Consider the following 19161-nt stretch of genomic DNA (forward strand, 5'->3'; position numbering starts at 1 on the left):
CCCACTAAGGGGACTCTGAAATACTATTTTTTCTTTTTTAGACTGTCATAATTATTATTATTAACCTAGGTTAATTAATTCTTTGGTCAGGACCTATTCGTTAAGTATAGGACAAGTTAAGAAACTATTATTAAAGTCGAAAGCATTTCCTCAGCACACATACAGAAAAGTCATCTTATAATATCTGACAGACCCTCTGGAATAAGGAAATCTGTAGGTCTGAAGTCAACCTATTACCCTTTGTGCTAAGTGCTGAAAAAATCTGCTTCTGAAAGATAAAATGTTTTGTGGTACTCATCTAAGTTTTTTCAGTGAATTTGTTCAGTCTGCTTGGGTATTGTTTTAGGCATTTGCACAAATTGACTAAGTGGGACATGAGAGAGGTAATGATCATTCTAGGGATTGGAGAACTCCAGCAGAGTTCTAGAAAACATTACAAAGTGTTCTATAAAACACTTTCAGGGGCACCAAGAAGCAGAATCCAGCTTCCTTTATTACGGGTACTTCCAATCTGAGCCAAGCACATTATGACTCCCTTTCAGAAAGTGTGATCTATCTGCCTAGGTATATTTATATTTATCTAGTGGTCACCTAGTCCCCGAACATTGCCTGAAACAATCTCACTGTTTCTGTAGTGAGCTTGCTCTTCTGCTTTCCATAGAGGATTTCCTACTTCCCCACTTTCTGCAGGCCTCTGACACTTGCCCTTTTTACTTATCTCACTGTAAGCAGATAACCTTACTCACTACTTCAGGGGAATGGAGACCATATGAGGAGAATGGCCCCAGCTTCCAGCCACCAGTCTTCAAACTTGGTTTGTAGGTGTGCCCATCTCTTCTGCCTTCTGTGTGACTGTGGTGGAGGAGGTGGCCTTTTTCCAGAGTCCTCTATTTACCTGTCTTCTGGATGCCACTCCCCATCATCACTTCTCTTTCTCTCTGAGTTGATTCCTTCTCATCAGCAATAAAACCAGCTCATCTCTCTCCCATTAAAAAAAAAAAGAAAGAAAGAAAAAAGAAAAAGAAGCCTTCCCTCAATCCCAATCCTACTTCTATGTTGTGTATGCCAAGCCAGTCCATTCTCCACAGGGAGATGACTAAATATTTAGTCATTTTTAAAAATCAATATTGTGTAACTTTTTTGCTTTTAATGAAATTATATAATGCTAACATAAGGAAACATACCGTTATAAATGTTTTTGAATTAAATCTTAAAAATTTCTTGCTAAAATCGGTAATTCCTAAGTGGCACCGTCAGAATTCTGATTCTAGACGCTAAAGAAAACGCTCCACTGTATTTAACAGGGTGGTTGCTAGTGATTGACAATAACAGGTCTGGTGGAGAGAAGGGGCAGAAACAATGTTGTCAGAGTGAAGTGAAGAATGGGAGATGAGGATACTCTGTTTCTCTCCTTTAGAGCCTAAGTTCTAGAGAAGCCCAATACCTGAAACATAGTAAGCACTTACAGGGAAATGTTAGCTCTATGGTTGTTGACCTCTCAGGAGTGCTTGACACAGCTCATTCACCCATTCAACAAATATTTAATGAATTCCCGCTGTGTTGCCAGGCACTGCTGTAGGTGCTGGAGACACAATAGTGTGTAAATAAACAAAATGCCAACCTTGATGAGGACCTACCTACAGGATAAATAAGTCGAATATAAGTGTGGTGATAGGTTCTGTGGAGAAAGTAAAGCAGAGAGGGAGAAAGGCAGGGTTGTAGGCTGGGGTTGCTGTTAGAAATAGGGTGCCTAGGGAGGGCTCCCCTGAGACCTGAACTGAGGATCTGAAGGAGGTGAGGAAATGAGCCCTGCAGATCCTGGGGGGTAGGGGGTGCCATGAGGGGATGAAAGGGCCTTGCTGAGGGAAGGCATGAAAAAGCCCTGAGCAGGCAGCCACCCAGTGTGTTTTGGAAGCTGGTCACCAAAGACCATGTATTATGTGAAATGTCCAGAAGAGGCAAATCTGTAGAGAAAACCCCATAAAAATGCCCAGGGCTGAGAGGGTTGGGTGACTGCTAGTGGGTACCTGGCTTCTTCTGAGGGTGATGAAAATCTTCAAAAAAAAAGTGATCGCGGTGATGGCCGCACAGTCTGTAAATATACTAGAAGCAGCTAAACTCTACACTTTAAATAAGGAGAATCATATAGTCTGTGAAGTGTATCTCAATAAAGCTTTTATTTAAAAAAGGCAAGAGCCCATAAGGAAACTGGTGTAATTACTATGGAGAGTTGGGGAGGATGAGGCTGGAGTGCGTAGGGTCTCTGTGCCCTTAAATGAGCCTTGCCTTTCCCTGCGGGTGAAATGGCGTGGGGCAGGATTTTGAGCAGGGGAATGACGTGACTGGGTTGATACGTTACACAGGTTAGCTTCGGCTGCCATGCTGACTGAAGGGGGGGCAAAGCCGAAGGCATGGTGGCCGTTAGGAGGCTGTGCAGCACCACACAGGAGATTCTGTTTTCCCCGTGTTGCTGAAATTTCTTCTTTGGCTTCTCTGTAAACCACACACTCAGGTTCATCTTCTATCTCTCCTATCTCTCCTTTACCATCTCCTTTGCTAGCTTTTCTTCTTCTTTCTCACTATTAAGTGTAGAGTTTACTTAGATTCTGTACTGGGACCATTTTGTCTTCTCTGGGTTGTCTCACCTTCTCCTGTGACTTGAGTTGTCATCAACTGCTGAATACGTGTCAACTCCACACCTTCCCTCTCCACTCAGGGAGCCAAATGCCCTCAAACTCTGTTCACCTGTTCTTTTGTTGTGCTACAAAAACCATTCCAAAAGACAGTGTCTTAAACAATAATCATTTCTTTTGCACACAAGTTGGCAGTTTGAGCAGGTTTGGCAGGGATGACTCTTCTCTGCTTGACTGCAGCTGGATGCCTCCCCTTCAAGATGGTGTATGCACATGGTGCCAAGTTGCTGCTGGATGTGAGCCGAGGCCCCAGCCAGGGCTATGGTCTGCGGGGCCTCTCTATGTGGATCTCTCCATTGACTGCTTAGGCCTCCACAAGCACGGAGGCCTCCTGGCTGGGATTTACCAGATGGCTTAGAGCTCCAAGTGTGTGGCCTTTTACGATCTAACTTTAGAAGTCATGGCATTGTTTCCTCTGTAATCACAAACCCACCCTGTGTTCAAGAAAATGGAACACATACCCTATTTCTCAGAGGGAGGTTGTCAAAGTAACACTGACCAAAAAGAGCAGGTGGGATGAGAGATCTCGTGAGCACCTTTGGCAAATATCATCTGCCACATGGTCTGCGGTTGAGTTTAAGATCTCTCATAACCGTGCTTTTTCTGTAATGTTCTCTGGTTCATAAGTGGCCCCACCACCGCCATGGTTGCTCATGGCAGAAACTTGGGAGCATCTTTGATACCTGTTTTCTTTACAGTCCTCAGCTGCCTGTCCTCTCCCGTCTGGTCAATCACAGAGTCCTGTTCTTTTAATAAATCATTCTCAGATCCTTCCAGTCCCCTCTCCTGCCATTGCCGTGACCCTGGTTTAGGCACCTGCTTCCTCGGTCACTGCAGTGGTCTTCAGCTGGTTCGCCTTCTTACGGTCTTTTGCCTTCCAATTTTTTTTATCCTTCCTGTATAATCTTTAAAAATACAAATCCATTTATGACATACTCCTGCTTAAAAACCCATTAGACGCTGCTCAGTGCTATTGAGCTAAAGACCGAAGTTGTTTCTACGGACTAAACAGACTAAACGGCTTTGTGTCTTCTGGCTCCTGCCTCCTCCACATTTACTTTGGATCCCTAGCTCCCCCTTGCTTCTGCTGCACTGGCTCTTCCACCTCTTCCCAGGCTCTCTCCTTCCTGCCTCAAGGCTTTCACTTTCACACCTGCTACTCTCCCTGGGTGCCACATTCCACTGCTTCATTTCATTTGAGTGTAATTTGCTCAGGGAAACCTGGGTCAGGAGCACTAGTCAAGCAGTTCAAGGATACCTGCACATTTTCTCTGTAATCCATATGCGCTCGTAATTGCCGTTGCTATCTTTGGATTTCTGCCTTGCTAGGCTATAAGTTCCATGAGATCTAACTATTGGTCTCGGGTCCCAAACGCCTAGCCAGTGCCTGACACACAGTGAGCACTCCACGCTTAGGAATGACTCTGCATACATGATATATGCATATATTTAAATACACATACACACATGTACATTGATTGTGAGTGTAAGTGTACAGATGAGGTGTTTTTTTTTAAATGTTTCATGCCTGAGTAGGATTTTTCAGTGGTATATTTAGAAATTAATGATACTTTTATTTGAGAGTAATATATGTCTATATGTGTGTTTAGCATGAATTCTCTTCTTTAGTACCCACTGTTCAAAATATACCACATCAGACACCAGTCTCATTTAGAGTTGTTATGTTCCCCTTTTTATACCTTGTCCTCTGACTGGGTCCTGTCCATCCATCCCATTCAAGGTAAAGAAACTGCTGCAATGAAAGCTGATCTCCTAAGGGCCAGGAATATGAAAAGGTACATTAACCAACTGACTGTGGCAAAGAAGCAGTGTGAGAAGAGAATCCGAATCCTGGGAGGCCCTGCCTATGACCAGCAAGACGAGGGGGCCTTGGATGAGGGAGAAGGGCCTCAAAGCCAGAAGGTAGAGCTTTGTGGTTTCTGTTTTGACCATTTCATGTTCCTCATAAACGCTCATGTAATCTCCCATCCGGTTTTTTAACTTTCTGGTATTTAACATAGGACATACGTTCCAAAACAGAGACTCATACGTTTGCTCACAAAGAGCTGTATCACTTGGTGTCCTTGACTTCTGTGAATGGTAACAGGTAGGATAGGTAGGCACGGGGTATATGTATGTGTGTGTGTGTTGTGCCCACGTGTGTTTTCCTAACCCACAAACCCTGAGGCACGCGCTTACATTTACAAGGGCCCAGTCGAGTTAGCCGCTACCAGTTGGATAGAACCAACCACCTAAGGACTAGAAGGCATCTTATAAATAATTTTACTTAGCTCTCATCACAATTCAGTGAAATTTGAATTTCTTGATATTTCCATTCTACAGGTGAAGAAACAGAGTTGGTTTAAGTGAATTACCTAGGGCCAGGTGGGAAGAGTCAGAATTAGATAAAAACCCAGATCTAGTTGCTTCACAGTCTGAGTGCTTTCTCACTAAGCCATACTGTGTCAGTGACTGTTTTTACAACAAAACTTTGGACTGTCTGATACTGGGTTCTCAAATCATGGAGCTTAGGAAAATGTCCTAGCCCTACCTCAGTACTGTTCTTACTCTCAAGGACCCAAGCTTGTCTTCCAAGACCCAGGGAATGCTAGGGTTGAAGGAAATGGCAGCGGCACTCCCTGAGGAGCTTGTTTGTACTACTTGGGAACAAGACTTCAAAGCAATCTCCAAACCTCTCTTTTATAACATGGCACTTAGTCACAAAGAGGCTACCATCAGTATAATTTGACTGGTACAGCCTCTGACCTCACCTGTTTGGGTTTTTAGTCTCTTGATCTTTTCTTACTCAGTTCTTGGTTTGACTTCAGATGCCTATCTGTGACTTTTCCCTTCCTCCTCACTCCAGAGATGAACTTTGACCTTTTTTCTTGTTTGTGGCCCAGTCACCATTAGAGCCTCTTCAGGATAGTTTATGCTTAACCTTGAACCAACTAACACAAGCCAGAGTTGTTGTTCTTCAACATCTTGGAGAAGTGGCACAAATGCAGCCCCGAGTAGCTCTTGTTTTATGGAAGGGTCTCCCCTCATCACTAGAGATCTGTTTATTTTGCTCTTAGTAAATACACCTTTCTGCAATTTTGGCTTTGTGGCCCAAAGTGAAAATCTTGCCTTTTGGTGAATGTTGGAGAGAGAGTGGAATTGGCAGGTTAAATATTGTCCTTCTTTCCCTTTCTCCTCAGCCTCTGGACTATTAGATAGATCTCTAGCCACTTTTGTCACAGAAAAAGTTCTCTTCTTGTGTCCCGTATACTCATTCATTCATTCATTCATTCATTCATTCAACAGACATTTATTGAGGGTCCACATTCTCTCAGTTATAGTGCAAGGTACTAGAATACAAAAGGTATAAGATGGAGTCCCTGAGGGTTGCTGTGGGGTTGTGGGGTAGGGCTGGGGTGGCTAGGTGATGGACTTTGGGGAGGGTATGTGCTATGGTGAGTGCTGTGAATTGTGTAAGACTGATGATTAACAGACCTGTACCCCTGAAGCAAATAATGCATTATATGTTAATAAAATAAAAAAGAAGTCCTATACAGTTATGAAATAGAAAGGTAAGTGATCCAATGGAGATTAGAGATTTATACCTAGAAGGCCCATCTAATAGTTTGCCACCTAGTCAAAAGAGGATGTGGTTTTAGATCTTACAGTAGAAGAAAACCTTGAGAAATATAAAAGAAGATCATTTTAGGAGAACTGAATGTGATTTTAGTACATGTTATCCAGCAGTATTTACTAGAAGTAGACTTAATCTGGTCTTATCTCCATTTTGACTTGTTTCTCCAGATATTTAGGAAAAGAGCAACCTATTGCTGTTGCAACAGTTTAACCTCAGTAAATTTATTTCCTTAGGCTTCAGGCTGAAAGCCTTAGATAATGTTGCAGAATTCTCATGTTTATGCTGGAGTGTTTTCTTCCAATGCTTACTTTTTTTTCCACATAGGAATGAAATTATATGGCATTTGTCTTTCCCTGACTGACTTATTTCATTTAGTGCAATATTCTGTAGCATTATCCGTGTCCTTGCAAATGGCAAGATTTCACTCTTTTTTATGGCTGGATAATATTCCATTATACCCTTGTGTGCTTGCGTACACTTCTTTACCCATTCATTAGTCAGTGGCCACTTGGGAGGCTTCCATATCTTGACTATTGTCAGTAATGCTGCTATAAACACCAGAGTGCATGTATCCCTCTGAATTTGTGTTCTTGTATTCTTTGGGTAAATACCCAGTAGTGCAATTGTTGGATTCTAAAGTAATTCTATTTTTAACTTTTTGAGCAACAGTGCACTAGGCTTCTTTTTTCTCCACATCCTCACAACAACACCCATTGTTTCTTGTGTTTTTTATTTTAGCCAATCTGACAGGTGTGAGATGATCTCTCACTGTAGTTATGATTTGCATTTCCCTGATAATAATTGATGATAAGCATCTTTTCATGTGTCTGTCGGCCAAATGGATGTCTTCTTTGGAGAAACATCTTTTCATGTCTTCTGTCCGTTTTTTAATTGGATCATTTGCTTTTTGGTGTTGGGTGGTGTTGGGGTGAATATTGAGCCACCCTTACAACCCAGGAAAAAAATCCCATTTGATCATGGTGAATGATTTTTTTTAAATGTATTGTTGAATTCATTTAGCTAGTATTTTGTTGAGAATTTTTCCATCAGTGTTCATCAGGGATATTGGCCTGTGGCTCTCCTTTTAACTGGTGTCTTTATCTGATTTTGGTGTCAGAGTAATGCGGCCTCATAGAATGAATTTGGAAGTTTTTCTTCTTCTGTTTTTTGGAATAGTTTGAGAATAGGTATTAATTCTTTAAATGTTTGGTAGAATTCACCTGTGAAGACATCAGGCCTTGGACTTTTGTTTTTAGGAGTTGATTACTGATTGAATCTCTTTGCTGGTTATTGGCCTCTTTAAATTTTCTAATTTGTTTTGGTAGTTTATAGGAATTTATCCAAACTTCTAGGTTGTCCAATGGCACATATTTTTTCATAATATTCCCTTGTAAGTATTTGTGTTTCTGTAGTATTGGTTGTTATGTCTCCTCTCTCATTTGTGATTTTGAGTCCTTTTTCTTTATTTCTTGTGAAGTCTAGCTAGAGGTTTGCCAATTTTACTGATTTTTTTCAAAGAACCATGTCCTGGGTTTATTAATCTATTCCATTGCTTTTGTTTGTTTTTGGTTTTTGTTTTATATTATGTATCACTTATTTCTGTTCTAGTCTTATTTCATTCTTTCTTCTAGGTTTAGGTTTCATTTGTTGTTCTTTTTCTAGGTTCTTTAGGTGTAAGTTTAGGTTATTTATTTGTGATTTTTCTTGCTTTTTGAGGTAGGCCTGTATTGCTATATATTTCCTCTTAGAACTACTTTTGCTGCATCCCAAGGTTTTGGGCTATTGTATTTTTATTTTCATTTATTTCTACATAATTTTTAAAATTTCTTCTTTGATTTCCTGGTTGACTCATCCATTGTTTATCAGCGTATTATTTAACCTCCATGTAATTTTGGTCTTTACAGATTTTTTCTTGTGGTTGATTTCTAGTTATAGGATTAGCATTTACCATAGCATTGTGGTAAGTAAAGATGCATGATATAACTTTGATTTTTTAAAATTTATTTATTGAGACTTGTTTTGAGGCCTAACGTGATCTGTTCTGAAGAATGTTCCATGTGCTCCCGAAAAGAATGTGTATTCTTTTGGTCTAGGAGGAAATTTTCTAAATATATGTTTATTATGCATTATATATATATATATATACATATATATATGGATATTATATATCCATTGCTGATCCAGTGTGTCATCAAATGTGTCATCAAAGCCATCGTTTCTTTGTTGATTTTATGATTAGATGATCTGTCCATTGATCTAAGGAGGGAGTTAAAGTCCCCTGCTCTTAGTGCATTATCATCATAAAGTTCCTTTATATTTGTTATCAACTATTTTATGTATTTGGGTGCTCCCATGTGGGGTGCATTAGATATTTACAATTGTATCTTCTTTTTGGTTTGTCCCCTTTATCATTTATTATATAGTGTCTTCCTTTGTCTCTTCTTAGAGTCTTTGTTTTAAAGTCCACTTGTCCAATATAAGTATTGTTACTCCAGCTTTCTTTTGACATCCTTTTGCATGGTAGCTGTTCCTCTGTTCCCTCACTTTCATTCTGCAGGTGTCATTTTTTTTTTTTTTTTAAAGTGGGCTCCATGCTCAGTGTGAAGCCCATTGTGGGGCTTTAACTCACTACCCTTTAACTCACGACCCCAGATCAAGGCCTGAGCTGAAATCAAGAGTTTGATGTTCAACTGACTGACCCACCCAGGCGCCCCTCAATCTGCAGGTGTCTTTAGGTCTAAAATGAGTCTCATACAGGCAGCATATGGATGGGTCTTATTTTTTTTATCCTTTCTGTCTTTTGATGGGAGTGTGTAGTCCATTTACATTCAAAGTAATTATTGATAGATACATATTTATTGTCATTTTATTTCTTTTGTGGTTGTTTCTGAAGATTTTTTTCTCTTTTTCATGGTTTGGTGATTTTCCTTAGTGATGTATTTGGATTTCTTTCTCTTTATTCTTTGCATATTTATTAGTGGTTTTTGATATATGGTTATCATTAGGTTTGTATATAATCTCTTCTGCATATAGTAGTCTATATTAAATTCATGGTCATTTAAGTTGAACCCATTTTTTATTTCTCTCCTCCCCATGTTCTAGGTATATGTTATATTTTACATCCTTTTCTGAGATCCTTGACTGATTTTATACTTATATACTCATTTTTACTGATTTGGTGTTTCCTACCTATGTACTGTCATTTTTGGTCTCTCCTTTCTACTCACAATTTCCCTTCTAATATTTTTTGGAGGGCTGGGTTAGTGGTCATGAACTCCTTTACTTTTTGTTTGTCTGGGAAATTCTTTATTTCTCCTATTCTGAATGATAGCCTTGCTGGATAGAGTATTCTTGGCTGCAGATTTCCTATTCATCATTTTGAATATGTCATGCCACTCTCTCTTCTGGCTCAGAAAGTTTCTGCTGAAAAAGTCCCTGATAGCCTTATGGGGTTTAACGGTCTTCTTTTGTCTTACTGCTTTTAAACTTTTTTCTTTATCGTGTGTTTTGCCAATTTAATTACAATATGTCTTGATGTGGATCTGGTTTTGTTGATTTTGTTTGGGGTTCTCTGTGCCTCCTCGATCTGGATATCTGTTTCCTTCCCCACATTCAGGAAGTTTTCAGGTATTATTTCTTCACATAAATTTTCTGCCCCTTTTTCTCTTTCTTCTTCTGGGACTCCTGTAATATATATATAACTACATTTGATGGAGTCACTGAGTTCCCTATTCTCATTTTGCATAATTCATTTTTTTCTCTTTTGTTCACCTTGGTTACTTCCCATCACTCTGTCTTCTAGGTCACTAATTTGTTCCTCTGCTTCTTCCAGCCTGCTGTTCATTCCTACAAGCATGTTTCCCATTTTGTTTATTGAGCCCTTTGTCGACGCTTTGTTATTCCTTATCTCTGTGTAAGACATGTAAGACATTCATGTCATTCACTCTTTTCTCAAGTCCAGTGAGTATGCTTATAATCATTGCTTTAAATACTCCTTAAGACATGTTACTGATATCTGTTTCACTTAGCTGTCTGGCTGTGACCTTGTCCTGTTCTTTCATTTGGGATAAATTTCTTATTTTAAAGATTTTACTTATTTTTTTATTAATAAAGACAGAGAGAGAGACAGTGTGTGTGTGTGTGTGTGTGTGTGTGTGTGTGTGTGTGTGAGTGCCAGAAGAGGGGCAGATGGAGAGAGAACACTCCCTGCTGAGCAGGGAGCCCAAAATGGGGCTCAATCCCAGGACCCTGAGATCATGACCTAAGCCAAAGGCAGATGCTTAACTGACTGAGCCATCTAGGCACCCTCATTTGGGATAAGTTTTTGTCTTCTCATTTTGTCTACATCTCTGCCTCTTTCTCCTGTTCTTGAAGGTAATGGCCTTCTGAAGAATAGGTGTTATAATGTCCTACCATGTAATATCCTTGTTTCCCAAGCCTGGTGAGTCTGGGACTGTCTCCAGTATGTGGTGTGTGTATTCTGCTCTTTCATCCTGGCTGCTTTATCCTTCAGGTCAGTTATCTGGAGAGGCTCTCTTTGGCTGTCATGGGCAGTGTTTGGTCCTTGCACTGAATGTGGCACATTTTAACCAGATGTGCTCAGTCTACTTGTGAAGTGAGACCTATCACCACTGCCAGCAGTAAGAAAAATCCAATTGTAATCTTTTCTTTTAGGATAAAACATCATTCCCAAGATCCTAATTCTGCATATTCTCATTAGTACGCTGGAGATAGTCTCATGAGTATATTGTAGATATTCTGTAACTAGAGAAGCCTGGTCCTACGTCACTCTTGATAACATGTCGGGTATGTTAGGAACACATTTATTTCTCTAAGGCCCTGAGGTACTTCTGATTGCTTTTCTTTCTGGAGAAAAATTAGCTGGATCAGAGGTAGTAACCCACATAAAACACAAAACTAATTTGCAAAATATGCATCATGAAACTAGATCCAGTTGGACTGGGAGAGACTGAAAAAGCAGTAAATAAAAATTCCTGAAGAGGAATAGATAATGATCTGCCTTCCTGCCTGAAATGCTTCACAACATTTAGCACATGTGACTGTCTACCAGGATAATATTTTGTCTCCTACCTAGAGACTATTGACTATGGTGGCATCCCTCCCAGAATTACCAGGGGTTTTAGGACAGAAAGAAAAGGGCTGAACTAACAAATAAATTAAGAGCACAATGTTCGCTGTATGGAAGCCCTTAGTGAGTGTTAATTATTGTTCTATCCTCTATAGTTTAAAAAAATGATTATTTTTTTTGTGGTGTCAACTTTGACCTACCCACCTTTCTCTTTGTACATCTATACAAAAATCTCAGAATTACTAAAATTAGTTAATCTCAAATGAATTGAGATTGAGTTACTCTCAAATGAATACATTTGACTGAAGTATACGATCTAGTTATCCTGTTCATCCAGACCCATACCCTTAGTGTAGGTGTTACACAGTGAAATGCTCTTCTTTCCTTCAAAAGCAGGAAAAAAACCAAAAAGAGCAGACAATTTGGTTAATCCATCAGCCAAGGTAAGAGATCTATCAGATGTTTAATTATACTTGGATGTATTTGCCATCATGTACTTATATATATTTGTACTGTTGGAACTGAGCATAGACTATTCCAAAGACACAGTAAAAATCTAAAAATGGCTAATATTTTAGAAGATTTTTTAAAATTAAATTTATTTTTTTTTAAATTTTTTTATATATTTGACAGAGATCACAAGTAGGCAGAGAGGCAGGCGGAGAGAGAGAGGAAGGGAAGCAGGCTCCCTGCTGAGCAGAGAGCCCGATGTGGGGCTCGATCCCAGGACCCTGGGATCATGACCCAAGCTGAAGGCAGAGGCTTTAACCCACTGAGCCACCCAGGTGCCCCTTAGATGTTTTGAACTTGGTTTTGCAAATATGTGAATTTGTATCTAACTTGGAATTCATTTTTATCCAAGGAAAATTATACTGGGAAGACTTCCTTAGATTTCGTGGAATGCCCTTTCTGCTCAGCTTCTTCCTATACTAAAAACCGATAGCTCTCTGAGTGGTCTGTTATCCCTAGCCAAATTTGATATGGGTTCCCACAAACCTCTGTGGACCATGTACAGTTATAATTTGTATTTCAAAAAGCTTTACTAGGGTTTGCATAATGGTACCTGCTGTGATCTCCCAAAGTTGGTAAACTAACTAAATACTACTTGTCTGATATATTTATGGACTCTAATTGTTAGTTATCTGTAGTATAGGATGGCTGTCTCCTTTAATTAGTTACCAGAAGTTGTTAGAAAAATGCCTGCTCCTTTCTGCTCACAGAACCTCTTGAGGGGACGCCTGGGTGGCTCAGTTGGTTGAGCAGCTGCCTTCAGCTCGGGTCATGATCCCAGCGTCCTGGGATCGAGTCCCACGTCGGGCTCCTTGCTTGGCAGGGAGCCTGCTTCTCCCTCTGCCTCTGCCTGCCATTCTGTCTGCCTGTGCTTGCTCTCTCTCTCTCTCTGACAAATAAATAAAAATTAAAAAAAAAAAAAACCCTCTTGAGGGCTCACTGTCGGCAGAAGAGTTGAATCTGTGTTGATCATATACACTTGATTTTAGAAAGATCTTACTGGTAACATTTCCAAAAAATTTGTGATTGTCACAATTTAAATTTTAATAATCTTAAAACATAAATTTTTATTTTAATTGTATTTGATTTATACTCACATGTCTTTTTTTTTTTTTAAAAACCTAACTAAGAGCTAAGGATATGGGGCTTCAATTCCTTCTAAATTAATTTGAGGCATTTCTCCTGACTAATTGAGTTATGAGTAATTATAAAGGTGGTCTGCTTTCTCCTAATATGGCAGCCTATGCTCAAGATTGTACACACTGTGTCTCCAGATGTAAGCATGCATGCAAAATGGTAAACAAAGGAGTAATTTTGGTACATTTAAAAAATTTTAAATTAAAATGATGCTTACAAAAGAATTTTTAAATAAATCTGAATAAGGCTGGTAGTTTAGCGAATAGTACTGTGTTGATGTTCATTTCCTTATTTTGATCATTATACGTTGTTCATGTAAGAAAATGCTCTTGTTTGTAGGAAATGTAGGCTTTATTCGGTGGTAAAGGGCTGATCATGTCTGCAGCTTACTTTTTTTTTTTTAATAGTATGGTGGCAGTGATGGTGTGTGCGCATGTGAGAGTGTGTGTGTGTGTGTGTAGCAGAGAGAGAATGTGATTTAAAAAGGTGGTAAAATTTGAGGAATTGGGGCAATAAGTAAAGTTAATTGAAAAAAAAGATACTGTAAACAAAAGAGCAAGATATAAAATCATTTTCCTCAGCTGTATAAAAATAAGGTGGAAGGCAAAAATGCCAAATTATTGGATTCTAGACTTCTAGTTTTTTTTATACATTTCTCTTCAATTTTTCTATTCTGAGTATCTGTTGCTTTTAACTGTATATCCCACAGGGCAGGGATTTTCATCTGTTTCATTTCCTAGAAATGTGCCCGATATAGAGTAGATGCCAAAAAGATCTTTTGCTGAGTGTGTGATTAATTGAAAATTGGTGTTTATTGAATATGTACATATTGAATCTTTAATAAAATTTTCCATTTACAATTTAGGAAGTGGAGTGAAATACCATATTACACTATGACCCTAAAAAATGAAACTCCCTCCCAATGTAAAAACTGATCCATTGAAAGTTAAAGTAAACTGATAATTAAAGTTTGATTTTTGACATTTTTCTTAATTTTTTTCCTTAAATTTCCTTGATAGATTCTTCAGTTTGAAGATATCTTGGCCAGTACTTTCTATCGAGAGCACTTTCGAACGTACATGGAAAGGATGGACAAGAGAGCTCTGATTAGTTTTTGGGAGTCTGTGGAATATTTAAAGAGTGCTAACAAGGTAAGATATACAGCATCAAAAGAATATTAATCACTAGCTGATGAAAACTTGCATGTTAGGCACTGTATCTGTATTTCTCTGTGAAGCTGTAAAATAAGTATACATTAAAAGACTAAAACCAAATATAATAATGGAATTATTGTCTAGCCCATAGTGGTAAATAAAATTAGATTTTATTTTACAAAAAAGACGCCTTTGAATGTCTAGTCAAGGGAAAATGTAACTTAAAAGTGTACCAAAATACTGCATTTACTTTCAGGTAGTTATTTTTTTTAACACATTGTAAAAAGACATCTCTCTCTCTCTCCACACTGCTGTTTATAATGAATTGATCTTGTCATCTGAACCTTAGTCTCATAACCATATTATTTTAATATCATATTCATGTGTGTAATTTATATGACTGTTCTTCTTTTATTTCATTAAAAATATAATTGAATTAATGGGGCCTGGGTGGCTCAGTCAGTTTAGTGGCTGACTATTGGTTTCAGCTCAGGTCATGATTTCAGGATTGGCCTCTGCACTCAGTGGGGAGTCTGCTTGTGGATTCTCTCTCTCCCTCCCACTCTCTCCCTGCTCTCTCTCTCAAATAAATAAATAAACAGATAAATATTTTAAAAATATTAAAAAAACAAATAAAATATAATTGAATTAAGAAACACAAAAGAACATTTTTGGTTATAGATGCCTCTTACAATGAAAACCCCAACAATAAGCATTATGTTTTGAACTCAGCAATGTCTCAGTACATTTAACGATTAAAGACTGTGAAATATGTATGTTATATGTGTTTATAACTATATGGGACAGTATGTATAACATATGTATGTATTTTGAGAGGCTTATTAAAATAAGCACGAAGAGCAGTGGGTACGTTAAATTACTATTTGCACTTTATATGAGTGTTGGCGGAACTGAATACCAACTTAAAATACATCATAAATCACAAACTACCTCTTTTTTGTTTTTTGTAAAAAATTTTTATTTACTTATTTGAGAGAGAGAGGGAGAGAGAGAGAGAGAGAACACAACCAGGGAGAGGGGTAGAGGCAGAGGGAGAAGCAAACTCCCCACCTGAGTGGGAACCCTGATGTGGGCCTCTCTTCTGGGACACCAGGATTTTGACCTGAGCTGAAGGCAGATGCTTAAAGGACTGAGCCACGCAGGTGCTCCACAAACTATGTTGGTTAAGGAATTAAATTCATTTTCGTAGTATTTTTAAATTCTCTTAGAAATGCCTTTCATTGTTAATTTGTAAGCCACAAATTACCTTATTTTAACAAATACTGTTTTTGTCCACTTTATTACATATTTTATTTACTAGACTTGATTCCACCTAGCAACACTGATTTGGATATGAAATTTATGGGATGTTTGTTAAATTCACAGTCTTCATTTGTTAAGTTGCTTGTCTTCATTTTTTTTTTTAAGATTTTATTTATTTCAGAGAGAGAGAGTATGAGCAGGGGGAGGAGCAGAGGGAGAGAGAGGGAATAAATCTTCAGCAGACTCCGTACTGAGTGGCAGGCCCTAAGACCCAGAGATCATGACCTGAGCTGAAACCAAGAGTTGGACGCTCAGCCACCCAGGCACCCCTCTCTTTATTTTCACTCCTGTTGAAGACTCTGTGTAACATTCCTAAGTTAATGAGATGTGTCTAGAGGAAATATAAATATTATGTCAGCCAGAAGGGATATTTGCATTTGTGAGCTGGCTGGCTGTGACCTACATGTAATGTTTACAACTAAGTCCTCTAATATAAGCTTGATTATAATGCAATAAATCATCATTCTGAAAGAACATTTTTCTTGTTTTCTTAAATTATACAATACTGACTTTTTTTCTGTAGTGAGAAATGGCACTTCCAATTATTTATATTAGATTTTAAAAAGCCAAATTGAATTTAGCTGACATTTGAGCTGTGGTGTTCAGATTTACAAGAAGGAGTCCATCGCAAGAAGAGAACTGTTGTCATTTTTCTCCTTCCAGCATTTCAAGACATTACATTTGTTAACTATTCAACTGAAGTTTCATTTTAAGGAGCCAGTTGTCTTTTCAGGGTCTGCCTCTTGCCCCTTGCTTCTGGACGTGCGTACAAAATCCAAAGAGCCGCACCGAAATGTACAGTGTACATTCCTCATGTCTTCCTTCCAGCTTTGAAATGTAGAAAGTTCTGAAGATAATCCTTTTTGTCAGAGGTGATAGTTCTTACCTTTCTTGTTCATTTTTCTGTCTTTTCAGAATGAAATTCCTCAATTAGTTGGCGAAATTTACCAGAATTTCTTTGTGGAAAGCAAAGAAATATCTGTGGAAAAATCACTTTACAAAGAAATCCAGCAGTGTCTTGTAGGAAATAAAGGTATTGAAGTGTTCTGCAAGATCCAGGGAGATGTTTATGAGACCCTAAAGGATAGGTATTACCCTTCGTTCATTGTCAGTGACCTGTATGAGAAGCTGATGCTGAAAGAGGAAGAGAAACATGTCTCCCAGTTGATTTCCGGCAAGGATGAACTGGTGAGTCACATTTAATTTTCTCCTCCCTTCTCAGTGGTTAAGCTTCGAAAGTGATTGGGTAGGCTCATATTGTATAAACTGAATTTGGTGTATGCCTTCATCTTTTAATGTATAGGACTGTAAGTAGAACTTACAGACTTCTTCCCTTGTTCCTGTGAAAACTGACTACTGTTGCCTGGTGTCGAGTCAGAGACCTCACTGCCCCCTCTCGACCTGAGACACACCCCAAAAATGCGAAGGCAGAAAGCCTGTGGGGTGGAACATTTGTGGCCTAGATAAGAGATAAGAGAATCCGTAGAACGTAGTGCAGCCTGAGAATAGTCAAAGGATGGGAACATAAGGAGAGGAAGAGAATGTGGTTGGAGTTACAGGAAATATTTTGGAGTTTAAAAATATCAGATGTAAGTAAGATAGATGTTCCAAAGAAAACCTTGCTCAGCCACACCTGAAGTCTAATTTTCTTAAACGTATTGTCATTTAATTGGAGAACTACAATTGCCACCTGCCACTATTAATGATTTACATGGGTTTTAAGATTTGTGAAGGTGCAAAGAAAAACAAAATGTTTTATAGTCACCCTACTTGGAAAGATGGTAATTGATCACGGATTTTTTTTTTTCTGCCCAGTGGTATCTCAAGCCCTAGGGAATCAAGTGCTTGCTCTCGATATTAGAAGTCAATATCTCTGAACTGTTAAATTCATTCCTTCAGACTTTTTAAAAGATTTGTTACTTAGTTCTTTATACTTTCAGTGTATAACACCACAAAACTGGTCCAAAAGTCATTACTCATTGCATCTTATTTTTAAGATAGGTCAATTTGTTTAATTTTTTATTATTTATTTATTATTTTTTGGTCAGATTATTTTAACTGTGTTACCTCTCTCCCTCAAAAATTAAAATGTTTAATTTGCAAATGCTGTAGAAGAGGTTATTCAGATTAATTAAAAATGTCAGTACCCAACAGATAAATTGAGTAAGGTCTTGAACTAACAGTTGATATGAAAGGCAAACAAATATGAAAAATTGTCCAACTTCACCTTGAACACAAGAGTAATATGTATCACTGATCTTTTGAAAGCTCCTACTTCTAAAAATTTATCTTAAGATAATAACTAAAGGGTAGAAAAGTATATATATAATGGAGTTTGCTTTAGTACGTTTGGGATAGCAAACCAGCAGAATCAACCCAGAGTAGGAACAGCAGTAGGAATATGTATTAGTGTACTATCAATTCCCAGGATATTATACAGCCATAAAAATTAAAATTTTATGTTTAAACTATAATTAATACCCTTGTAAGTTATATGGAAAAGACAGAATACATGTTTATGTATACAAAGTGTACTGTACTATGTCATGATATGTACATTGCAGACAAAGATTTGAAAGACCCTACAAAAATAAAAAAAGCTTGGTTTTTTAGGATTATTAATACTTATTTTTGTAGAAAAAAAGTTATTGTTTGTTACTTACTAATTACCAGAAATTAGAAGAAAAAATTCTGGAAGAACGTTAAGGAATATAAACAAAGAAGAAGACTGTTCTTAGCTGTTCTTTCCAGGCCCTGCACAAATCTGTTTTATATGCTGTCTGTTGGTAATCTATCCAGATTTTAAAAGTTACACAGTTCTTTATGAATCTTAAGTCATTTTGCTTTTATTTAATTAATTAATTTTAAGTCACTTTGAAAGGCTAACCATTTTACTTGTAAAATGATCTACCTGTTGATTTATAAAATATATCTTCAAGAGAAGGACTGAACAAAGTGTATACTGAAAATACTTTCACTAATGGGGATTCGGAAATTTTATTTTATCTTATTTTTTTAAAGATTTTATTTATTTATTTGGCAGAAAGTGAGAGAGAGAGAGAGCGAGCACAAGCAGTGAGGAGCAGCAGAGGGAGAGGGAGAAGCAGGCTTCCCAAGGAGCAGGGAGCCTGATGTGGGGCTCAATCCCAGGACCCTGGGATCATGATCTAAGCTGAAGGCAGAACCTTAACCAACCGAGCCACCCAGGTGCTCTGGAAATCTTATTTTAAAGGGACTTGCTTGAGTTTTCTATAATATTCTTTGGAGCCGGAAAGGAAGCCAAGTGTTTCTCAGTGTCTTTGTCCAGGATTAGGCAAAGATCATTCGGTTGAGCTGGACAGAAAACTCAGTTGCTTTCCTTTGTTCCAAGCAGATTCTCTTGGGTGTACGATCTGGAAAATAATGTATGGAATCCACCCCAGGCCCTCCTGCTTTTTCAGGCTTAATGATCTTTCTTTTTTCAGTGCAGTCCTGAACACCAGTTATTTTGGTTCCAGATAACTTTGATTTGTTACTTTGTTGAGGCAAAGCAGCCAGCTCCTGGGCTTTCTACCATAGAGTCTTTCCTTAGTGGGATCTAGTATTGGGCACAGTGTAATCATATCGAACCTATACACT

The 19161-nt window shown here is 38.2% G+C and overlaps 1 protein-coding gene across 1 annotated transcript in view; it reads left to right on the top strand.

Annotated features, from left to right (window-relative positions):
- Positions 1-19161, top strand: part of SNX25 (sorting nexin 25) — a 121957-nt gene that overhangs the window by 79443 nt on the left and 23353 nt on the right. The window contains exons 7-9 of the mRNA XM_047714956.1: positions 4435-4616; positions 14086-14217; positions 16459-16731. Of these exons, the coding sequence (XP_047570912.1) occupies positions 4435-4616; positions 14086-14217; positions 16459-16731 (587 nt within the window). The remainder of the gene's footprint in view (positions 1-4434; positions 4617-14085; positions 14218-16458; positions 16732-19161) is intronic.

This window comes from Lutra lutra, chromosome 2 (genome assembly GCF_902655055.1).
Source record: "Lutra lutra chromosome 2, mLutLut1.2, whole genome shotgun sequence".
NCBI lineage: Eukaryota > Metazoa > Chordata > Mammalia > Carnivora > Mustelidae > Lutra > Lutra lutra.